At 38.4% G+C, this 24,743-nt stretch overlaps 1 protein-coding gene across 4 annotated transcripts in view; it reads right to left on the reverse strand.

Moving 5' to 3' along the window:
• Positions 1–16,394: 16,394 nt before the first annotated feature.
• Positions 16,395–24,743, reverse strand: part of LOC117411314 (brefeldin A-inhibited guanine nucleotide-exchange protein 3-like) — a 130,952-nt gene continuing 122,603 nt past the window's right edge. For all 4 annotated transcript variants that reach the window (XM_059025419.1, XM_034018637.3, XM_059025417.1 and 1 more), the window contains 2 exons: positions 23,388–24,603; positions 16,395–22,679 (listed from right to left, as the gene is read on the reverse strand). In XM_059025419.1, the coding sequence (XP_058881402.1) occupies positions 22,488–22,679; positions 23,388–24,603 (1,408 nt within the window). In that variant the 3' untranslated portion in view covers positions 16,395–22,487. The remainder of the gene's footprint in view (positions 22,680–23,387; positions 24,604–24,743) is intronic.

Here is a 24,743-nt window from a genome sequence, read left to right on the forward strand (position 1 = left end):
TGCTGTTGTTTATTTCTACTGGTTATTAAGGCACGCTAGTTCATCGAAACATTTAACATTTTGTTTTCCTTCATACTGTATCTAATTTTCAATTGCATCTTGTATTGTGGAACAGTGTTACTGTTCATTAAAAGAACCATGTTAATGCACCAAAAAATTGCCTGCATTTTCTTTAACTGAGGACAGTAGACGAGATATTTGTCGACTTGGCTTAGTAGCCATAACCTCAGAATGTATGAGTATTGTAAGTCTGTGACTGGATTGTCTGTGACTTTTGCAAAGAGACTTGAAGAGGGTATGGGAAGCCAAGAGGTAATCATTGTATTCACTAATATATATATATATATATATATATATATATATATATATAGTTGTGTTGTAGTCTAAAGTACCCCAATGGAAATTTATAATTTCTAGAAATTTCTCGAAAACAAATAATTATAGGAAACATTTTGCTTTTGTGCATGACAAAAACAAGTTAAAAGAAATCGATGTCTACATTTCAGCAATTTTTTTTTTGCAAAACTCCAAAAATGCTAATTCAGAAGTATTCATACACTGACAAGAAAAATGAAATTAATAGTTAGTTGAGGCACCTTTAGCAATAATAACCTCTTTTAAAAGATTAGAATATTTGTCAATGAGCTTTTGGCATGACTCCTTTTTCGTCAACGCAAAATTGTTCCAGTTCATTGAAATTCCGAGGACTTCTCTTGTGCACAGCCGCCTTCAACATATCAGAGATTCTTAATCGGATTTAGATCATGACTTTGACTAGGTCATTCCAGAACCTTGATTTTATGTGTGCTCATTGTGTTGGAACATCCAGTTGCACTTGACACCAAATTTTGTAGCGGAAGCCAATGTCTTTTGGTATGCTATGCAATCCATTTTACTGTGTATTGGAACTAAATTTCCTGTGCCATAAGAGGAAAAACAGCCCCATAGAAGGATATTATCACCTCCATGCTTGACAGTTGGTATGGTGTTATTTTCTTTGTACGCCTCACCAGACTTTCTCCAAATGTAATGACTATCAGCGTGACCAAATAGCTCAATTTCTTTTGTTTCATCACTCCACAAACCTTTGACCACAACTCATATCCATTGTCCTTGTGATGTTTTCTTAAGAGTGTCTTTTTCCTTGGCCTGCGACAATTGAGACCTTCACCATTCAATACTCGATCTACGGTTGAAATGGAAACCCCAGTCCCACTTGCAGCCAATTCACTTTGAATATCTTTGGCAGTCAATCTCTGATTGTTATTAACCTTCCTCACAATTCTTGTTCTTGGTGAAAAAACATCTTTCTTCCAGACTGAGGGAGCGTTGTGACAGTACCATGAGCCTTGCATTTCTTGATAATATAAACAATAATTTAAAATGGGATACTCAAATGCTTGACAATCTACTTGTATCCTTCTCCAGTTTTATGACAATAAATAATGTTCTGCCTAAGGTCTTAAGATAGCTCTTTATTTTTTCCCATATTGACTTATTGGTAATGACAGTGATCATCCTATGCCTAACCCTTTTATACTCTTTTAGGAATGTTCACCTACAATCCAGCATGTTCTAGATTTTTCTAGAATTAGGTTTTGCATTATCATATTGAAATTTCTAGCACTTTGTAGAAATACTATCATAACACAAAGAGCATGAATACTTTTGAATGAACATTTTTGGAGTTTTGCAAAAAAATTCCTGAAATAATTGAAATAATCTATTTCTTGTAACTTTTTGTTCCTCACCCACAAAAGCAAAATATTTGCTATAAAAGATTTTTCCTAAAATTTCCATTGCGGTATGTAAACTATTGTTCTTGTAGAAAATGTGTATGGGGTATCTGTAAGGATTCAAAACAAGAAATAATAATATTTTATTCAAATGTCTCACCCCTGTGCTATGCATATAAACTCCAGGGGCCTGTTTCTCGAACGGTTCCAAGCACTTTTCCTCATGCAAACCGAGTTGTAAATCTGTCTACAAATTTGCAATTAATTTTTATCTCCCACAACTCAGAATCCTATTGCAAAACACAACCCTTTTGATACAGTAAGGAAAACATCCTCTCCTAGTGAAGTGTATCTTAATAGGTAATGAAAATATTCTTAAGATCTGTGTTTTTAATATTTTGTGGTTTTACTTGCTGTTGAAGTGTGTTAAAGACCCTAGATTTTGAATATTCACAGTGCTTAGATTAACATTGGTTACAGCAAGACGCTTATTTTAAAATGTTACCCTTTTTCAAAGTGTATGGCAATTGTGCATACTTTAAGGTAATTTTTCATTTTTAAATATGTGTGCTGCAATATCGTCTTTTAATTTTTACCACATCTCAAAATACTAAACAACATACGGAAGGGTGAAAGATTGTGCTCACATTAAACAATTGATGCGAAGTAGGAAAAAGGACATACAATCTGAAAAAATGGCAATATATGTAAGTTAGGTTCTGTAAATATACTGTATGGTAGTTCCATTAAAGGTTAAACAACTTCCATAGTAAATATTACTTCCAAGCAAAATTCCCATCTTATAGACTCTTGTTCTTTTTGTGTTCACTCACTCTGTTTATTCATGGACAGCTGCAGGAAGAACCCAACACATTTATTTTTGAAAATTTTATTTAAAAACAAAACAAACAACAACAAAAAAAACAGTCAATACTGTTAGATACAGATACACAAATGCATTTCAATAGGTTTCTAAAGAAAGTTTTGGTGACAATGAGACTGCTTTCTCCACCTGGAAAATATAGACACTGAAGAATTGCTGTAAGATACGCTTATATATGATGTTTTACAGTAAATCCTTGATTATCCTAATCTGAACACCCTCCTCCAAGAAAATGCACACGCAAGTATTTAAAGTATTATATGTTACATATTTTAACTTTATAAGATGGTTTCTTGATTGGAAGCCCTAGAAAAAAAATCCAAACAGGCAGCTGAAACAGAAAGTAACATATTAACATATTAGCCTATAGAACTTCCCTTTTCTTGAATACAGAACGGAAAATAACATAATATGAAATACAGGTGGGCTGCTTACTGTCTACAAAAAGTGTTTTTCTAATTAGTAATTAGTCATTTAGTAATACAGTCAGCACTCACATATCCAATCCTATAACGGTTCAGTAACGGTTAAAAGAGTGTGACGCATATTTTCATTTTGGCCCGTTCCAACCGTTGTCTGTTTTTCAGGGAACACAAAAAAGATACCATGTCAAAACTACATAGCTGAAAAGACTGTGTTTTAAAATAAGTAGGCTTCCATTTAGATGTAATGTAGCTGGTTTTGTTGGTACAGTACTATATTTTCAACAGAAGAAGTATTTTAATTCAGAATGTTATGATTCTGAAAATATCACTTGCCAACAGGGACAACACATGGACTGTAATACAGTACGTACTTTTAAATACGGTACATATTGTAGCAGCATGTAAAATTCCCCATTAACGACCCAACAGCAAAATGAAATCAAAATGTTACTCATGCACAGAACTGTGTAAAACGTAAAAGGCAATGCAATTTAGCAAATGATTAAAAAAAAAAAGAAAAAACACAGTTTCCAGAATTAAAACAGTATCGAAAGTCAGTATTCAAAATTGCAGAATATAGTGCTTGATAAGACCCTAATGTCACAGTTCACTTGCAAATGAAAATGCACAAAAGAAACTAAAGATCACAGATTTTTTTTTTAAATACATCACAGTATCTAAAACTGTTTAATGATGAACTGTTACATTACCGTAGCTTGTCTCGTTCGCTTTGTTTTGACTGCATTTTCATCAGGTGAAACTGGAGGAAGCGCTGTGTAACTGCACAATATAAGACAGGCTGATTTGTGCATGCAAGAAAAAAATGCTGGCTGTGATGGATATTCAGATAAATTGTAACATTGAAGAGATGGGCTTTGTATCAGAAAACTGGTGACGGAGTCGGAAATTGCGTAAATATGTTACATATATATCCGAGTGCTAATTGCATACAGTCCTATTATGGATAACAATTCTACATAATAAAAAGTATTGCAAACTGTATGCAGCTGTTCTTCACTTAATTTAGTGCTCAAGAAAAAGCAGAAACAATGGCTACAGTCCCCTCACAGCTTTAGAAGTGACCTAAACACCCCACTGGTGTCCTAAACTGGATTTGAACCCAGACCTCCAGAGTAGAAATGCATGAGGGACTAGTGAATTAGGATTTTGTGCAACCAGTTGCAATGTTTTGTCCCTGGTTTCCTGATCCATAATGTAAAATGTGGACAAACACGGATGAATGCTATTATTTAATCTCCAAATCCTCTATGTTCACTTTACAGAGTGATGCAAAGTCGCAGGAGGAGCTACTGCTGCTAGCCCTCAAGATTTGAGTTATAGTTTCTTCATACAGTGGCGACAGACAGACCATGAGAAACACTCCTCAGAAAGATCTTCACTGGTGCTCAGAAACTGCTTGTTGTCCCAGTTCAGTGATGACAGGAATTCTGCTTGTTGGAAGTCTATGGTGACGATATTTGGTAGGCTTGTTTTTTTCTGAGTACATCTCTGGTAGAACAGAAAAGCAATTATCCCAATTCAAAGGAGAGAGGCAGTGGAAAAGATGATGTAAAATATTACCTCTGCCTCTGAGTGATTGTGTAATCATTCCAATGTCAACTCTGTGACGTAGAACAATATATATATACTGTATATATTGTATTTTTAGTAAAGCTACAGATGGAACTTAAATACAACAATGGGATATGTTTCAATGATCCCATTGAATTCATAATCAATACAAATAATACAATAAGTTAAAGAGTAAGTAACTTCCATTCAAATGACATTTTCTTTGTTTTACTGTTCTTTTGTGACTTGTGTAGTCATTCTAGTCTATGTTACATACTGTATATCTATGGCAGGCAATTAGAATCGAAGAGCCGCTCCTGGAAAATGACTCTTAACAGAAACATTATACAAAACTATGGTCATTAGTAAAAGAAAAAAAAAGAAATTTGAAGCTGCTGTAGTGAAAGCACCAACACTCTGAAACCAACAGTGTTTACATTCTACTGGCAAACATACTGAAGAGTTTACTAACACAGGATCGTAATATCCTGGGTATTTATCCTGTTCATGTCTTCCTCCAGAGGTGATTTATTGACATCACTTAATGCAATACAATGGGATTTGGTTTTAGGTTTTAAATTATTATTAGTCATGATATAACTTGTTGAATCAACAAGTTAATTTACAAGAGCTCAAGAAGGAACAGTTACAGTACATTACTCAGTTTTGTCTTTATTCACATTTAATGTTCAGTCTCAAGTACCATTCTAGTGATCAAATAAATGTACCATTAGAAGATTAGCAGATTAATGGTTTAGGTTTATGGAAATATATACTGTATTACTTTGAATTAACGGCGCAAGGGCAGAAGTAATTAGAAGTACTATGGTTTTCATAAGACGCATTTTTAAAAAAAAAATTATGGAGGCGTATATTGAAGTTTATTTCTGAGGATACAACTTGATCAGGATGGCGAAGAAGTCCACAACTTTAAACTGAAAGCTGTTGAGCTTGCAGATGAGATCAGTGTTTGACAAGGTGAGGACACATACCAGTGTAGCATGGAGAGGGAAATAATAACGAGAGAAATGTCAATTCAACACTGTCAGTTTATTTTCCCTTTCTTTTCTTACAGCTGTTTCTAAGAGTCACAGGGCTGAAAAGTAACAAGTACTTATCTCAATAGGTTTTCCTGTCAGGTCAGTTCTTGAAAGGAAACATTTTGCTGAGATTTGTGTGCGCAGTCCTTTATACCCTCAGGGGCGGGCATGACTCACAGGCTCAACTGAGCAGCTTTATATCTTATTCAGGTTTCGGGTCTAGGAGCTAAATAGGAGGCTATGTGGTCCAGTGGTTAAAGAAAAGGGCTTGTAACCAGGAGGTCCCCGATTCAAATCACACCTCAGCCACTGACTCATTGTGTGACCCTAAGCAAGTCACTTAACCTCCTTGACCTCCGTCTTTCGGGTGAGACGTAATTGTAACTGACTCTGCAGCTGATGCATAGTTCACACGCCCTAGTCTCTGTAAGTCGCCTTGGATAAAGGTGTCTGCTGTCTGCTAAATAAACAAATAATAATAAATACCCGTTCAGTAATGGTTACATTTCATACTTGAAATGGAACCACATGCATTTATCTTTCTTTCAAGTATTACAAAGAAACAACATCCAGAAATGAATATGCAGTAAAGTTGTCCAATCTGTTACCAAACATAAACAACTTGAGACCACTGTTTTGTCTGCCCTATATAACATGCTAACTTAGAACCAAAGGCTGCTCAGACTGGAATTAGTAGTAAATTCATGTTGACAGGAAAGTGTGTTCTCAAATAGTATTTAAGACCCCATTGACAGTGGATTGATTACAGACAGTGGATATTGTTAATGGGACAGCCTTCTGCTACAAATTAACTTTCAGCTTTGCTGTTTTCAGGGTATTCAAAAAAGAGGAAAAATTATATATATATAATTGGTATGGCCGGTGTCTTGAAAAGACATGGGGGGGGGGGATGTGTGAGACAGCAGGGAGGGGGTTAAATCCTCCCTGCAGAAAACATGTGCAAATGCACATTGGTTGATGTAATTGTTTTGTTTTATTATTTAATTATCCCCTGCACCTGGTGATCATTGTAAATCAGAGCCAGGTGCAGGGTATTTAAAGAGAGCAGCCAGTCTGTTCTAGGCTGTTGTATGGAAGGAGGCAGATAGTGTGCTCTGTCTCCAAGCAGTCAGACAGAAGTAAGTGCTGTGTCAAACCTGTGTGGTTTTGGGGCAGGGAAACGGCTTAGCCGTCCTGTGTTAGTTAGGTTCCTGTGTGTGTAGTTAGTGCTCGATAAGAGCTAGGTGTTTATTTGGTTTTGTGTGTTTGATTTTTGTGTTTATTAAAAATAGCGCACCAGCGCTTAAAAATCCATTTCATTGTTCTGGGTCGTATTTTTAAAGGGGCAACGAACCCGAGTGAGTTGTGCTTTGTCACATATGGTGGAGAATGCGGGCAGAGTGTGTGGGCACCCCTACGACCCAGAAAATGGATTTTAAAGAATTGATCGCAATGATCAATCGTAACACCGCTGCTCAGAAAGAGCAGACAAAGAAGTGGAGACAGGAGTGGGGGCTACCGGATCCGGAGCCGACAGAGCTAGACCTGCTACTCCAAAAGTGGGAGCAAGCAAGAGGTACCCCGCTGACTCCAGCTCCAGAGCCCAGAGGGGAGGAGCCGTCGCTTCCGGAGCCCAGAGGGGAGGAGCCTGCGCTTCCGGAGCCCAGAGGGGAGGAGCCTGCGCTTCCGGAGCCCAGAGGGGAGGAGCCGCCGCTTTCGGAGCCCAGAGGGGAGGACCCGCCGCTTCCGGAGCCCAGAGGGGAGGAGCCGCCGCTTCCGGAGCCCAGAGGGGAGGAGCCGCCGCTTCCAGAGCCCAGAGGGGAGGAGCCGCCGCTTCCAGAGCCCAGAGGGGAGGAGCCGCCGCTTCCGGAGCCCAGAGGGGAGGAGCCGTCGCTTCCGGAGCCCAGAGGGGAGGAGCCCAGAGGGGAGGAGGTGAAAAGCATACCTCCACCACAGCCCCGACCACCACCCCTACAGTCCAGTTCGGCGCCGCTGCGTCCAGTCCCTCACCCCTTGCTCCTGGACACCCTGCCGGTCTTCCTGGACCTCCCTGTGCTGGACCTGAAGCCCAGGAGTCTGCAGCACTGGCCACAGCTCTGCCCCTGGTTACCTGCTCTGCTCTCCCCGAGCACCCAGACGTCGCTGGGCTGCTGCCAGACGTCGCTGTTGCTCCCCCTGTTAGCTGCTTCGCTCCCCCTGGGTGATCGGACATCACTGCGCCAGTTCCCAGGGGAAGACCTGAGTCCACTGCGGCATCCTCCAGTGCCCCGGCCTACGCTTCGGTCGGCCCTGTTAGCCCGGTGGGGTCCCGTGTCGCCGGTTTGCGGTCCCTTCCTGGCAGCGCCGGAAGGACCGACCCATCCTCAAGCCCGCCCGTGGAAGAGGGCGGCAATGGACATTGCTGGACTTGAGGCTGGGTGGTCTTTTAAGGGTGGAGGGAGGTGGCCGTGGTATGGCCGGTGTCTTGAAAAGACATGGGGGGGGGGGGGGGGGGGGGATGTGTGAGACAGCAGGGAGGGGGTTAAATCCTCCCTGCAGAAAACATGTGCAAATGCACATTGGTTGATGTAATTGTTTTGTTTTATTATTTAATTATCCCCTGCACCTGGTGATCATTGTAAATCAGAGCCAGGTGCAGGGTATTTAAAGAGAGCAGCCAGTCTGTTCTAGGCTGTTGTATGGAAGGAGGCAGATAGTGTGCTCTGTCTCCAAGCAGTCAGACAGAAGTAAGTGCTGTGTCAAACCTGTGTGGTTTAATTAAGTTTTGGGGCAGGGAAACGGCTTAGCCGTCCTGTGTTAGTTAGGTTCCTGTGTGTGTAGTTAGTGCTCGATAAGAGCTAGGTGTTTATTTGGTTTTGTGTGTTTGATTTTTGTGTTTATTAAAAATAGCGCACCAGCGCTTAAAAATCCATTTAATTGTTCTGGGTCGTATTTTTAAAGGGGCAACGAACCCGAGTGAGTTGTGCTTTGTCACAATATATATATATATATATATATATGTATATATACCCTGCATGGATAGATTTATTTATGTGATTTAATTGTGCTGCCATTTTACTGATTAAAGTATAGTCAATGAATGCTTACTGGGAAAATGTATTATTTAATTCATGCACGCCAAGTCTAGAAATGTATTTTTATACAGTACAGTCTCAGTACGTTCTGTTGTCAGGTTTAATATGATTGTGCCCATTTGACTGTCAAATTAGGACAGCACCTGGATACATGTTAGTGTTTGAGAGGAGAGAGGTGGGTAGAGACAAAGGAAGTTGTCTGCAAGCTACTGCGTAGTGTTTTAAGTCTTGTAAACTGTATATTGCAAGCAGCAGATGTTATGTGCAGACATTGTTTCGTCATGTTTCTGAAATTGTTAGTAAAACTAGAAGTGGAGTTCAACAGCGAAGAAGAAGGGGTTCCAAACTTTACCTTGGTTACCAGCTTGATTCTGACTGCAGGCCTTTATTTTAGGAATGCAACTTTATTTTTATTTTTTTTAATTTAGTAGTCACCAATTATTTTTTATTGTTTTCTCCCCAATTTAGTAGTCAAATTATTTTTAGGCTCAGCTCACCGCTACCACCCCTGCGCTGACTCGGGAGGGGTGAAGACAAACACATGCTGTCCACGCAGCCACCCAGAGCTACATTGTTGGAGGACAACGCAGCCCTGGGCAGCTTACAGGCCAGACCACAGGGGTCGCTGGTGCGCGGTGAGTCGAGGACACCCTGGTCGACCCAGCATGCGTAGCAATTGTTTATTTGATTTTAATTATTTCTCTTTACCTCCCGACTCTCGTTCCGCCTCTGAACAAACACACCAACCTCGTTCAGCCAAAGCTGCGTGGTTTTATATTGTGGCCGAGGGATTAACTGGTTATCAATTACCTAGTTTATCCCTTGACCATTATTCGGCACTGGTTTTCTGATATGTGTGGTCAATTTAATATTGACTGTCTTCCTCAGCCGTGCTTGCTTGTCCTGTTCTCTCGCTCCAGCCGCTGGCGTTCCTGCCTTGGTTTATTTACACCGGCGTCACTGGGTTTCCCCTGTAATGGACACCCGAATGGATAACAGAGAGTAGTTCTTATAGGTCTTATAGGTCGAGTGACACTCCAAGGCCCGCCTCTCAACCACTCAGAGAGAAGGAAAGACAACACACCCTCACCCAACCTCTTTGTGTCATTGCCATGATTGACAGGCGGAACTTAGGAGGCTGTCGACCTCCCCCTGCAGGATCATGCATGCGATAGATAGCCAGCACAGATCTCGCCCTGTTACAGGCATGTTAATAACCTCTAATAATAAACAAACTGACAAAATAAATTAACAAAGCACACTTACATATAGCAATTATGAATAAGATAATTAATTTTAACACAATGGTTATTAACACATCACCCCTACACATGTAAAGAAGAAAATGCAGCAGCAGCTCTAGATTACTCTCGGATGACAAGTCAGTTTTGAAAAGATTGAATACCAGTAAACCATTTGAGTTTGAGTTTGATAATGATGAGTTATCAGGTTACAAAACAGTACTGTATCAGTTTTGAATCGGTTAGCAACGAATCGCTATCTGAGCCAAAAAGGTATTCTTTAAGCGACATTTCCAATGGGAAAATTCTGTTTCACCACAAGGTTGTTCCATAAGCCGAAGTGTTCTCTTAGGAGATGTTCCTATACGCAGAGATTACTGTAGAATAATACTCTCAATAGGTAGCATCTGCCCCTCAAGCTTGACATCAGCAAAACAATGCTCTCGGGAGAACCTATAATTTAACAAAATGAACAACCTAAAGACCCTGTTACTATAAAAGCTTCCAGAAATAGCCTGCTGTGCACAAAAATAGCATACATGCTGTTTGTTCACCAGTAGGGTGCTGTACATGAACACTAAAGATCATTAGTTCAAATAGCAATACAATATTTCTTGTGGGTGCTTGTTTTTATCTACCTTTTTTTACTTAAAAATTTTAGTAGACAGTTGTGTTGATAATATTTAATTCATAAGACTACCCATGCTTATAAAACACTGACTGGCTGAATACTAGTAATCTGGTCTGTCTTGCTACAATGACGACAGACACAGGTTTCACTCTTTTGGGAGTACGGACCACAAATGGGTCAATGAGGTAATAATCTTGGGTCATTCAAGCTCAAGAGAACTCATTTCTGGGGTTTCCACCTCCTGTGGTTGATGATGATACATACACTGCATGTGCAAAATGGTGCCAAGAAAGGTGGTGTATACATTTTGTTCCACATTGGAGGATGATCTATACAAATAACATTTTAAAATGTTTCAAGAGCTTTTCATTCAACTCCCCTGTTTGTTCTATAGACAGTTAACAGAAAACAGTTGCAAGTTGGTTAAGATGTTTCTTATCGAGTACGGATTAAAGCACTGAAAAAGCCACCTTGATGAAAATGTATCTTTAGCAGTTAAAGGATAGCTGAAGAAATGAGCAACCAGCTGCTGCTGTGTGTTTGGCTGGGAAGCACCATCTGTTCTGTTTCCAGGAGAAATCCTCTGTATTGCCTCAAGGGTATTTGTTAAATTTTGATTAAATGCAATAATATCACAAGTCGCATGTGTGCTAGGTTGTGTTCAGACTCCAGTCCATTTCTGATTAAATCTGTACACTATATTACTAGGAATGAGGCGGTCATTATGAATCCACCTGCCATGGTGTGCTGCAGCCCTGCTTAAGGGATATTAAGCAAAATAATGCAAGCATCTGTCTTTTGATGAAGTTGAGGTCTAACTTTTTTTAAGTAGCTCAAATATATTTTGGTGGATAAATACTGTTATAAATGAAATCCTATAAAATCCTTTAGTAATTAGCTCATGTCTTACTGCTCATATGTCTGTCTACAATCAAATAATAATTTATTGGTTTGTTTTGCATTTGAATAAAAGGCTGAGCAAACTTTTTTTAATTTGTTTTAGGATTTTTAAAGTCATTTTAGATTACCTTACTGTTTTATAGTGTTTTCAGTCTTTGAGTGGTTCTCGGTTCTGTTGTTCCCATATAATTTTTTTCTAAATCTGCCTTTACCTGACTTTGTACGTGCTTTGAGTGCTGGGACTTCCTCATTCCATTCAAATTATGTGACTGATTTTTCAGCTGTGTTAGATCCACTGACTCTGTGTGTGTGTCTGTGTAATATATATATATATATATATATATATATATATTGTAATAAGGTCATACAAGGTCATTATGTGAGCCAGCGCCTGTCAAAGTATCTTTTCCCTGTGTAGCATTATCAGAGCCACTAGAGGGTGCTCTCAACATTACAGGATGAGGTAATGCTTATTGGATTGAATTATTGTTGACACCTGCTGGTAGTTTGATAATTGTGAGCCCTATAAATGGGACAGGTTTTAGCCAGCTGGGGGAAGAGAAGACTGGGTGTGGTACTGTGAGGAGTGAGTTTGTTGGAAATCAAAAGAGAAGGGAACGCTGTGAAGTTGGGTCTTTTTTTTGTTGCTTGTTTAACAGCACTGGGTAAACAGCTTAGCTGTCCCAGGTGGTAGGTAGGGCCTCTGGCCAATAAAGTAGTTAGCATCTTCTTATGAAGATAGGTTTTTGTTTGTTTTCTTCTGTTTGTGTTTTCTTTATTTTTGCAACCTGCCTTCATATAAAGGGCATCGTGAGTGTCGTTACACCCTATCTGAAGTTGCCAGTCTGTGTTTATTGAACCAACATACTGCACCACAGAATCACCACGTTACTATATATATATATATATATATACAGCTCTGGAAAAAATTAAGAGACCACTGCAAAATTATCAGTTTCTCTGGTTTTACTATTTATAGGTATGTGTTTGGGTAAAATAAACATTTTTGTTTTATTCTATAAACTACTGACAACATTTCTCCCAAATTCCAAATAAAAATATTGTTATTTAGAGCATTTATTTGCAGGAAATGACAACTGGTCAAAATAACAAAAAAGATGCAGTGTTGTCAGACCTCGAATAATGCAAAGAAAATAAGTTCATATTCATTTTTGAACAACACAATACTAATGTTTTAACTTAGGAAGGGTTCAGAAATCAATATTTGGTGGAATAACCCTGATTTTCAAGCACAGCTTTCATGTGTCTTGGCATGCTCTCCACCAGTCTTTCACATTGATGTTGGGTGACTCTATGCCACTCCTAGCGCAAAAATTCAAGCAGCTCGGCTTTGTTTGATGGCTTGTGACCATCCATCTTTTTTGTTATTTTGACCAGTTGTCATTTCCTGCAAATAAATGCTCTAAATGACAATATTTTTATTTGGAATTTGGGAGAAATGTTGTCAGTAGTTTATAGAATAAAACAAAAATGTTCATTTTACCCAAACACATACCTATAAATAGTAAAACCAGAGAAACTGATAATTTTGCAGTGGTCTCTTAATTTTTTCCAGAGCTGTGTATATATATATATATATATATATATAATAGAAGAAAAAATATTAAAATATAAAAACAATGTACACAATAAGTTTAAATGATTAAAAAAATCATTTATTATTATTATTATTATTATTATTATTATTATTTATTTCTTAGCAGACGCCCTTATCCAGGGCGACTTACAATCGTAAGCAAATACATTTCAAGTGTTACAATACAAGTATTTATTTCAAGATGTTTCGGGCAAAAGCCCTTCTTCAGCCCTTCTACACCGTGCAGTAAACTTGTTGATTTTCATAAACTCTGAGGATGATGTTAAGAACAGAATGTTCATTCCAAGAGACTCCAAAGTTCCACGTTTGAAAATGAGATAAGTGAGGACTAGAGTTCACTGTGTGTTTTTTAGTGGTGCCGGTATGTAAAACATGCTTTCTGTCTAAACACAAAACACGGTATTTAGCACTTGCCATCACCTACTATCCCACCAACAGAGAAGTACAGAAAATTGTGCAAAGAAATTTTAAAATTCTACAGCAAGACCCATCTACAGCACCTATTTTTAAAAATCCACCACTAATGTCCTATAGAAGAGACATGAATCTAAAAGAATACGTGGTCCACAGTGAAATTTGCTCTTCTGCAGAACCTTTAAAAGGCACAGTCCCATGCAACAGACCACCGTGTACGACATGCAAATATATTAACTCCCAAACTGAGATCAGAGGCCCAAAATCATCACTCCACATCCACCAGCCCTTTACATTTACTTCTAAAGGAGTAGTGTACTGCACCATTTGCACAAAATGCAACCAATTATACATTGGGGAAACTAAAAGACGTTTAGCAGATAGTTTTGTGGAACATTTATGAAGCATTCGATTCTACACCTTGACATTTCCAGTAGCCCGACACTTGAACAGCAATAATCACACTGGTGAAGACATCACCATCTGTGGAATCAGTCAGTGTTTTGGTACAAATTATAGTCGGTGCGAAGAGAACGTAAGCTTATCTTCAAACTTGGGACTTTGGAGCCTCATGCAATGAACATTCTATTCTGACATCATCTTAACCTAATCCTCAAAGTTTAATGCACTGTATTACTTTTCTTTCTACACAGCTGAAGAAGGGCTTTTGCCTGAAACGTCTTGAAATAAATTATTTTTTAATCATTTAAACTTTTTGTGTACATTACTTTTATTTTATTTTTTAAATGTTTTCTTCTTATCAACCTTCATTTTTGTACACTGCAGTTCTACCCTCTCTGAAACCTAGTATATATATATATATATACACACACACACACATACACAGTGGTTTGCAGAGGTATTCACCCCCCTGCAAAGTTTTCACATTTTGTTGCCACCTGAGCGTACTCCACAACGCTTTCAAATTAGACTTCACATGTACAATCTACACAAACTACTCCACATTGATAAAGTTAAAAAAATGCATATAGAATATAAATAAGTAAGATTTACAGAGAACAACACATTAATCTCAGTTGCATAAGTATTCAACCCCTTTGCTACTGCAGCCCTAAATCAGCTCTGGTGCAAATGATTTGTTTGAAAGGTCACACAATTAGTGAAATGGTTTGAGTCTGTGTGTACTCAAAGTGGTTTAACTTGTAGATAATTTCCCTCAGGTATATAAAGACTTTCAAGCTGCAACTCACATAGTGATCCAACAAAGCAACCATGAAGACCAAGGAGCTTTCGAAACAAGTCAGGGATAAAAAGGCACAGAGCAGGTGAAGGGTACAAGAAAATTTCAAGGGCGCTGATTATCCCTCTCAGCATAGTGAAGTCCATCATTAAGAAGTGGAAGATGCATCATACCACCCAGACACTACCCAGATCAGGTTGCCCTCCCAAACTGAGCAGCCAGGCAAGCAAGAAAATGGTTTGGTGTGTCACTCTGAAGCCAACAGTGACCTTGAGAGATCTGCAAAGTTCTGTGTCTGAGATGGGAGTCAGTGTTCACACATCAACAATAAGCCAGTCCCTAAACAAAGCTGGCCTGTGTCAGTACTCAAAAAACCTCATCTTAAAGCAAGTATGGAATTTCCAAAAAGCATGTAGATGATACTGCAGACATGTGGAAAAAGGTTTTGTGGGCAGACGAGACAAAAATTGAACTTTTCGGTCTAAATTCCAATCTTTACGTCTGGCGCAAGGCCAACACTGCACATCACCCAGTCAACACCATCCCAACTGTCAAGCATGGTGGTGGCAGCATCATGTTATGGGGATGGTTCTCTTCAGCAGGGACTGGGAAGCTTGTCAGGATAGAGGGGAGAATGGATGGTGCAAATTACAGGCGAATCCTTGCGGAAAACCTGTTTGAGTCAGCCAAGACTCTGAAACTGGGAAGGAAATTCACATTTCAGCAGGACAATGACTCGAAGCACAAAGCCAAAGCCACACTGGAGTGGTTGAACAAGAAGAGAATTAATGTTCTTGAGTGGCTCAGTCAGTCCTGACTTGAATCCAATTGAAAATTTATGGCGAGACTTGAAGATTGCAGTCCATCGATGATCCCCAACAAACTTATCAGAACTGGAGCAATTTTCCCGTGAAGAATGGGGAAAGATTTCACCAGCCTACTGTGCAAAGCTAGTAGAGACCTATCCAAAGAGACTCACAGTAGTAATTGCTGCAAAAGGTGCTTCTACCAAGTACTGACTTAAGGGTCTGAATATTTATGCAACCAGCAAATTTCATTTTGTACATTTTCTTTGCAAGTTTTGCTGACATTTAAACTCCTTCTCATATAACAGTGTTCAGTTTAACCACAACAGCTTTGAATAAAAAAAGTTTGTTTGAAAAACTGTGCATACATTATTTGAAATTCAACAAAATGTCAAAACTTTGCAGGGGGTGAATACTTCTGCAAACCACTGTGTATGTGTGTGTGTGTGTATATATATATATATATATATATATATATATATATATATATATATATATATATATATATATATATATATATATAGACAGAAAGTAACTGGGGGCTGACAGAGTTGAACGATCACATTGTCACATGGTTTGAATGGACTGAGGAAAGCTGTTCAATCCCAGCACATAGGATACTCCAGAGAAGTTGGACATGGTATGATGGATTGTGGTCAGTGGGGGTGGTGTGTTAAAGGGATACACACAAAATGTCAGGAATTACATTTTTCTGGTCAAATCTGGCCATATTGCAGGGGTTGTGGTTTTTAGGGTCTTGATGAGGGAAAGCTGTACAGTTTTTAAAAACTAATAACATTTAGATCATGTATTCAACCTGAATGTACCCAGAAATAAAACACAAAAAGTATACTTGCTTTTCATGTGCTTGTTTATTCTACAGCACAGGCAACAAATTAAAATCTGTGAAACACTTCAGTATATATGATATATACCGCTTGATTATTTTTTAAACATTTAAACGTAAGCTACAATAAAAAAAATACATTTCTCGCAGCCAAACATACAATAATGTTACCAAATGAAACATTCCTACAGAATAACACAGAACACAGTAGACATTTTGCCAGTGTATCAGTCCTTGAAATTTTACCCCCATTTATTATTTTGACCTTTTTGTTTAGCTGGTTTAGCTTTTTAAAAGAAAGACCCCAAAGTATCTAAAATTGGCTTGGTTTTTGTATTCTCTTTGTGTAGCATATTAACAATAATTGGCACATGCAACAGTTTACTGAATGTTATTTGGCCAATAGGAAATCAAGTAAACAACACACAAGTGTGTGAGTATATTGATATTGTATATAGAGTACAAACAATTGTATTGAGTAATAGGTGACACAGCCATGTCTATAAATATATACTAGGCATAACCGGGCACAGAGAAGAGTGTTGTTATACTTGTAAATTGGCTAAATACAGGAAAAATGAAACAAATCCAAAACATAGGCTCAATGACATCCTAACTGTCTTGGTGTGTTGAGAAACCCAAAAAGTTTGGAATGTTCATAATTCAATCAGATGTCTAAATATCTCCAAGTTGTTTTTTGTTAGGCCTGATGTAGTATGTATGTAATCAGTATGTATGTTTCTCCCCCTCTGCTAGTCAGTAGTCCTGAAGATATCTCTGCTAAATAAATATTAAAAACAACCGTGACAGGACTTAAAAAAACCAATAAGGAATAGGTTACAATATCGTTGTAGAAGATTGTGTACAGTCCAAAAAGTGATACTAGATAAAACCTATGCTGAACTTGTTTTAATCTGGGGGAAAATATCTTCTGTCATATTTTGAACTAACGTTAGGTCAGTGTGTGTTCATTTTACCAGGCAGTGGTAAAATAAATAAATAAATAAAAAAGTCATCAGTTTACATAATGCAGCATAAACACAATTAATACTTAACCCTTTCAGTACTGAATTGTTTTTGTCAAGCTGAAGAATGCAACACTTTACTGAGTATACACGAGAATAGGATTTTTTTTAGATCTATATGTATACACTACTTCAGACGAGGACCTAGGAGTCCTGTGAGGTTCCAACATGATTTCTGATGGCATAGGTTAACATACAGCGCCAAGATAAGGTCCTGTCAGGACTGAAAGGGCTAAAATAAAAGCAACCTTTGGTACAGTAAGATCACCTGGCACACCAGGCTGACTGAACCCTCAAGACACTGCCTGAACAGAATCTTATAAAACTGGTATGATTGTTTTTGGCAGAGAGAGATCCTCTAGCATTAACATTCCAGTCAATGTGAATACTGTACTGCTGAAAAAACACGCTAAACAAGATTCAACTGTTGACACACGAAAGTGGCATAATAAGATTACAAAGAGGACTGAACACGTACATTGATACAGTTAAAAAAGGAATACCCTTTAGACACACAGAAAAAAAACGTTAAAGTATTTAATAATATTTCTTTCTAAATACCTTTACATTCATTACTTTCACTAAAAGTCCCAATATATATATATATATATATATATATATATATATATATATATATATATATATATCCATCGATAGATATATAGCTATATCTATCTCTCTCTCTCTATATATATAGCTCTCGCTCTCTCTATATATATAGACTTTTACAGGAACAAAATAGTACCTTTATATTATTCACGCCTTTATAGTGGCTGTGATTTTTAAAAATGTAAATTAGAGTGCATCATAATACTTTAATTTACAGTCAATTCAGATTTCCCCTTATAATGAACTCCAACATAACTTAAAGCAGGCCTTTTCTTCTATACAACTCTGTAAGTAACTTTTGCATGTAAAATCACACTATTCTGCGTATACATGCCTAAAACGGACCTTTCGGCTTCAGAGGCATATGCACACCTACTGTACAATTGAGGATATCTCTGTGGTATTTAGCGTTAGGTTTGGTTAAGTGTAATAAACTGACTCCCATTTGGATAAACAGTTAAAACCTTATGAGGATTGATTAGTTTCCAACATACCTTTTAAAGTGATCACAGTATGTGTTTTATGTTGGCGCAGTCGGGATATGATCAGGTAGGAGACTTATTTTTAATATTATTTCAAAATGGTATAGACATCTGTGTTAGTTTTATCAAAATGATAGACAGGCCTTTGAAAGTGCAGGTCGGTGTCAGATTCATTCAGTGGCTCATGGCTGAGCTGTACTGAGGTTTAGTAAAATAAAGCCTTTATGACATTTTGCTTATTACAGGATATCTTGATTTTGTACTGAGGCACTATATTGTAGGATATGCCGACTTGGAATGCCTATAGAAGTAAGTGGAACAGTCAATTATAACACAATGCAGTCTCTTTTTTTAAACAGAATAGAATCCCACCAATTCCAATACTGAAAACACTAACTTGGAAGTGGCTTTCCTGCCTATTAAATACACACAATAAATGTACAATATTCAAAACGTCACTAATTTACACCAAAAGGCATGTTAAATGTACATGTAAGCCTTATTAAAATATTCCGCTTTAGCATTAGAATATTTCCCCCCCTTTTTTTTTTAAAAGGGGCAAAGTTTTTTTTTTTTCATATCAAAACTAAATGTATTTTAAATATTCTTTGTCAACAGCTTCATTAAATGCGATTTATATTGACAGTAATGGGAAAAACACACAACTTTAATACATTGGGCTTTTTTGTTGTTGTTTAAATTCTCTGTAGCTTCTTAGCCAATATTTTACTTTGAGTTATGCTCAGATGTCTTGCATAATCAGAAAAATCAACTTGACTTACTAAACAATACTGTTTTGAAATGTTGTGGAATTCTCATCCAGAATTTTCTTTCTGATGTTTTCCAGTTAATGATTATTTTGTGTCTTTTGTATGCGGTACCCAAATGTGCCTTTATACAAGCCTTGTTCAAGTGAAACACACCCTTGGTGTTTAGGGACATCTTGTGATGTCATGTACAAGCCCTTAAAGCACTGCTATTACAGCACGTTGCCCAATTGTTGCTGCTCGGACAATATTCCTCCATGTGGCACAACAGGCAGTCTCTGCTTGGCTTGAGTCTGAATGGTAGGGAGTGTACAGGTTAGGATTTCAGTGTGCTTGCAGAGCTGTAAGAGGAAGCTCTCATAGTGTCCCTCATTTCTTATCAGCACTAGACTAATAAGCATCACAAAAAAGGAATTTCAATTTTTAGTGCACATTGCCATGTTATTATGTTATGTTTATGATACACCTTCCAGGGCTTGTTTCACTTGATCCATCCTTAAGAGGTTTCATGATTTAATCCCTAGCTTGGTGGTTGACTTTACTAATATTACACTGGGGGGGCATGGGTACCAGTTGGCTGCTCAGTCCAGTGGATCCTGCTGTAGTGTGAATAGGTGCTGCTAACAGGATCATTTCACTGAACCTGGGCTGGCAGATGCTGCTGAATGCCTTGGAATAAACAAATAATCTTCAACACTTGGTTGCCTGAACTTGACTTGCCACTAAATTACAGAAAAACAAACAACTTACAACAAGGCAGTTGCTTGTTATGTAATCATTCAGGGAGTTTTAAAGCATTACTGCTATAATGCTTTCTTCATTTAGCAGAGTAAGTAGATTTGAATAGAATTGAAATTTTGAATAGAAATGAATTTGTTTTTTTTACATTTTCCTTAATATTACTGAGTGGTTCTGGGTCATGTTTCTCCAATATTGAGTTTATCATGGTCTACTGAATCCTAAGTGCGGGACTGAATAGCCTTCCCCATACCATTCAAATCATACAACAATATGACCTTTCAGTCCCACCTACTCTACATGTAGTTAATATATATACAGAGTAGGTAGCGCTGGGGATAATAGCCCGATATCAGAGCAAACAAACCTATAGCCACTCAGAATGGAAATTAAGGAAGCAAATAAAATGACTTCTGAAGCTATTTGTTCTTGAGGTTACAGACATCACTGAATTATTTGTTATCAGAATTCACATCTTGTACTACTAAACTGATCTTTGGAAATGTGTAAATGTTTTTAGTGTTATAGTAAACAACACTTAAACCCCAAATCATATACCAGAAACAAATTTTCATTCCCTGAATGTTCACTGCATTTCATCTTCGATACAAAATAATTCTGATGATACCATTGGCTTTTGTGCATTTAGTTTTGAGAACAAGATAACCGACAATCAATGATCAATATGAAAAGAAATAATGAACAAAGCAGTTTGATGTCATTTCTGTTCATGGTGCCGCTTATGGAAATCTGTTGGGTGGAAATTTGACATTCACAGCAATTCATACATTCCATTTTTAGCAATCCATCTAAAATTCACAGATAAAATGCATTGCTAATCATTAAATATTGATTATAATTCATTGATTATTCGTAATCAGAAAAGCAAGATGGGGAAATCACATTTCACACAGGTGTCTCTTCAACATGTGGTAGCAGTCAGTAACGGAGTTGCAGTTTTACAGCATGTTGTTTGTAACTCTCAAATGGGACTAAGCACAGGACGGAAGAACCTCTTTAGTACTTATGAATGGAATTTAATTTAGACATGCTGGGGAGTATATGAATTGAGATTTTCTCAAAGCCTTCATTTTTTTTTTGGGGGGGGGGGGGGGGGTGGCAGCTGACTATAATTTCCTAGCAGACAGCAAATATATTTAGATGGAGGATGTCCACTACTGTTTTTTAATGCAAGAACATGCTGGTGGCTCATACTTGCCATTTGAGAAGAAAACCAGACCTACTGCATCTGACAAGTCTACTGGAGCCACATCAGCTTGAATGAGTAACAACAAGGCAATATATCATTACAGAATAAAATGGGGGAAAACCCACTTGTCCTGCATTTGAAAATGAAGAGGTGTCTGACAATTGGGAACAAGCAAAATTTGGTTTACTGGACGGTAAACTCAAGAGGTAGGGCACAGGTACAATATCTGGTGAAATAACTGGGTACCCTTATGGATATTTTAAGATAACTAGTAGCCTATTGTAAAGATTCATCGCAGTCTGAGGTCTAGAGTGTTAAGTGCCTAGATGTCTGCAGCATAAAACCGTTAAGATGCACAGTGAATCTACACTAGGTGAGGGCACATACTTTTACATCTACTAGAGTAATTTTGTCCAAATTTTAACCAGTTCTTAAAAATCGGAAATCGGCCAAAACAGGACCGTTAGGGCACATTTTGCTGTAAAACTGTAAAAATAATTGATACCCAGAGGCTGGCTTTTTAAAACTTGTAATCTGGATAACAGTGATCTGGATTTTGAAATCCTATATTTTGGGATCGAGATTACTTTTTAAAAAACTGACTTCATAATCCATAATTATTTGTAATCTGGATAAATGTATTCCAGCAGTGACATTTTCTGAAAAACTGGATCAAAACGATCAATTACAATTACTTTTATCCAGGATTACAAATTTTGATAAGCCGGCCCCAGGAAGCAAAAAGAGATCAAGGTAAAAGTTCAGGTGCCTTTACAAGAGGTTGTGGGATACCCTCTCATGAAACTGTCTAGGTAACTCCTGTAATGAGTCTCATCAGATCAGAGCAGATTCATGGTTGTTGCAAAGAGAAGGCTGGATGTAGATTTTTAAGCATTGAATTCTGGGGAAGAAGTGTTTAAATGGACTACATACACATGCACTCGCCAATATTTTTTTTTCCATTTTAGGTTTGTAATTTCCTCATTTTTGTATTTTGATAAAGCGGTAAATGCCAAGTTTCCACCTGTAAATGCAGGAAAATGAACACGACTACTGCTAAAATATATTCTACAGTTTTAGCACTGTATATTTGAACTATTATTCAGCGCCTATATCCATTTCCCCACCCCAATACTGTCACAACACTGCACAAAAAAAAAAAAACAACCCCCTTATTTAGGCATAGCCCACTGAAGGAAAAATATGGTAGTTTTTATTTCTCTCTTATTTTCTCTCTCTTTTTTTTTTTTTTAGAAACGGAATGCGTCTTACAGAATGATGTCATAGACTCTGCCCAACCTCCCCAGCCACTCCCTCACAGCTTGGCGAACCCGTACGTCGGTCACGTGACACGTCAGCTGACTGATGCATGGAAACACAGCAGGTAGCAGAGCTACAAACGTTGGGTCCGGGAGGAGCTGGATTTGATTAAGGATTGTTAATACCATATTGGTCCATGCCTAAAAAAACAAATATACATACAGGTCAATTTTTGAATTAGCAAATGTTTTAGAAAATATATAAAAATCCATCTATCAATGCATACTTGTTGGATTAAGTATTATTCATAAGGCTTTTCTATTTGAAGGCAAGATGACGCTACATGACTCTTGTGTGTGTATCTGTGCCCAAATCACAAAACTAAAATAATTTAGAGGCTGGAGCTCTTTATCTAAATGATTTAGAGGCTGGAGCTCTTTATCTGAATTCCACCTGGTATACCAAGTCTGTAATTGTTGTACTAGTGTGATGCGTTTATTTCTGGATTTCATTTTGATTTGATCCCTCGTTACTCGTGTTAAAAATGGCAAATTGCAGAATGGATCTGGCCCTTAAAGCTGAATGACCTTTTTTGTGTTTTCAGTTTTCTTCTTATTGTAATAATTATCCCTGCTGTCTCAATACCCCACAAAGAGGTAAAATAATCTCCCCCAATGAGACATACTTGACTAGCGTACAATTGTTTTTCACAACGATACAAGCTGATTTGATTATTTTTACAGACCTTGTCAGCATTTCTCACTGCATAGAATACAAATTGAAAATTGGTAAATTAGAATCTAACATTATGCCGACTATGTATTACTAAAGGTCTTGTGCTGAAGTATATTACATGAAAACAGCTCATTTTCACATGCACAATGTGCATTTCTGATTTACAAGTTTACCTGTATTTGTGCTTCGGCATCTCGTAATGAAATATTTTGGGAATTGGCCATAGACCCTGAACGGGGTCGTTTCTCCTGCCTCAAAACCTCTGGGCCGGCGCTGAATGAATGTCTCATCTGACCTTGATCCACCAGCTGCTGTGGCCTCTGTGGAACCGGGGAGTCCGGGCCCCGTAGTGTGACAAGGTCCCCCTTCTTGTCATTCTTTGACTCCTTCACAAAGGTAGTCAAGTTGTGCTGCTGCTTTCTTTTCTTGTACTCTACCATGAGCTTGGAGATGGTCTTGTCTGTGGCAATGGTGTAAAGCTTGTTCCCAGCACTCTCCCACCACTCCTTCTTCTTGCCCTGCTCTCTCTTTTCCAGCGGTGGCAGGCAGCCCGTGCTTAGCCCCGATGTTGGTGTCTCCTCTGCTGGCGTCTCCACAACTTGGTTACGTATACTTTCTTCTGATGGGGTGGCCTTTCTTGAAAGACCTCCGGTAGAGGGTGTTGAAGTCTCAGAAGGAAACAGTGGTAGAAAGAAAATAGTGTCTGCTTTAAGGACTGGGGGCTCGTCCATGTTACTTTCTAGATCAAGGTGCATCTGGATGTAGTTGGTACAAAGGTCCATGCAGAGTTTGTGGAGGCGCTTCACAAGCCAAGCCCAGTCTGCATTGCCAGTAGGTTGGATGCTGAGGGAGGGGATCTTGGCTCTCCACTGTCTCTTCTCCTTTCCCCTTGGAGGGCTGACCTGTGCAGTTTCCTCAAAGATGTCTTCATCCTCCGAGGAGCACTGCTGGGAGGAGTCTGTACTGCCCTCTTCTTCCTCGTAGAGGATCTTCTTCACCTGTTCGGCGGTGATGTTCTCCTGGCTGGTCAAGGTAGCGCAGATCAAGGCCTGGAAGTAGATGTTGAAGCTCATGGCAGACTGGCGGTAGAGGTTGGCAGCCCCGCAGACTCCAGATACTTTCATGAGCAGGTACTTTAGTCCGGGCCTAGTGTCAAAATCTCTGGCAGTCCTGTAGGAGTCCAGCAGAAGGTCAAAGATAATGGCCAGGTTTTGCATGGAAATGTATTTCAAGAACCCAGCTGGCTTGGTTTCCGACACCGGGGTAGACTTCTCTTGAGGTTCTGCCTGGAAGGAGCTCTTCACAAACTCTTCTAACAGAATGTCATACAAGTTCTGAAGCAACACCTGATGGGAGAGCAAGCTGACCACTATGGTCCTAAATGGGATTCTGTAGCATGAAATAAAAAGAGAAACATATAGATATTTTTAGAATTGCACAGATTTATATAGCAGCACAACATTAGTTATTTGATCTTTTTGTGTTTAATTTCAAAAAGAAAGGTGTAATAACTAAGACTTCAATAGTAC

Source organism: Acipenser ruthenus, chromosome 6, assembly GCF_902713425.1.
Source record: "Acipenser ruthenus chromosome 6, fAciRut3.2 maternal haplotype, whole genome shotgun sequence".
NCBI classification, from domain to species: Eukaryota; Metazoa; Chordata; class Actinopteri; order Acipenseriformes; family Acipenseridae; genus Acipenser; species Acipenser ruthenus.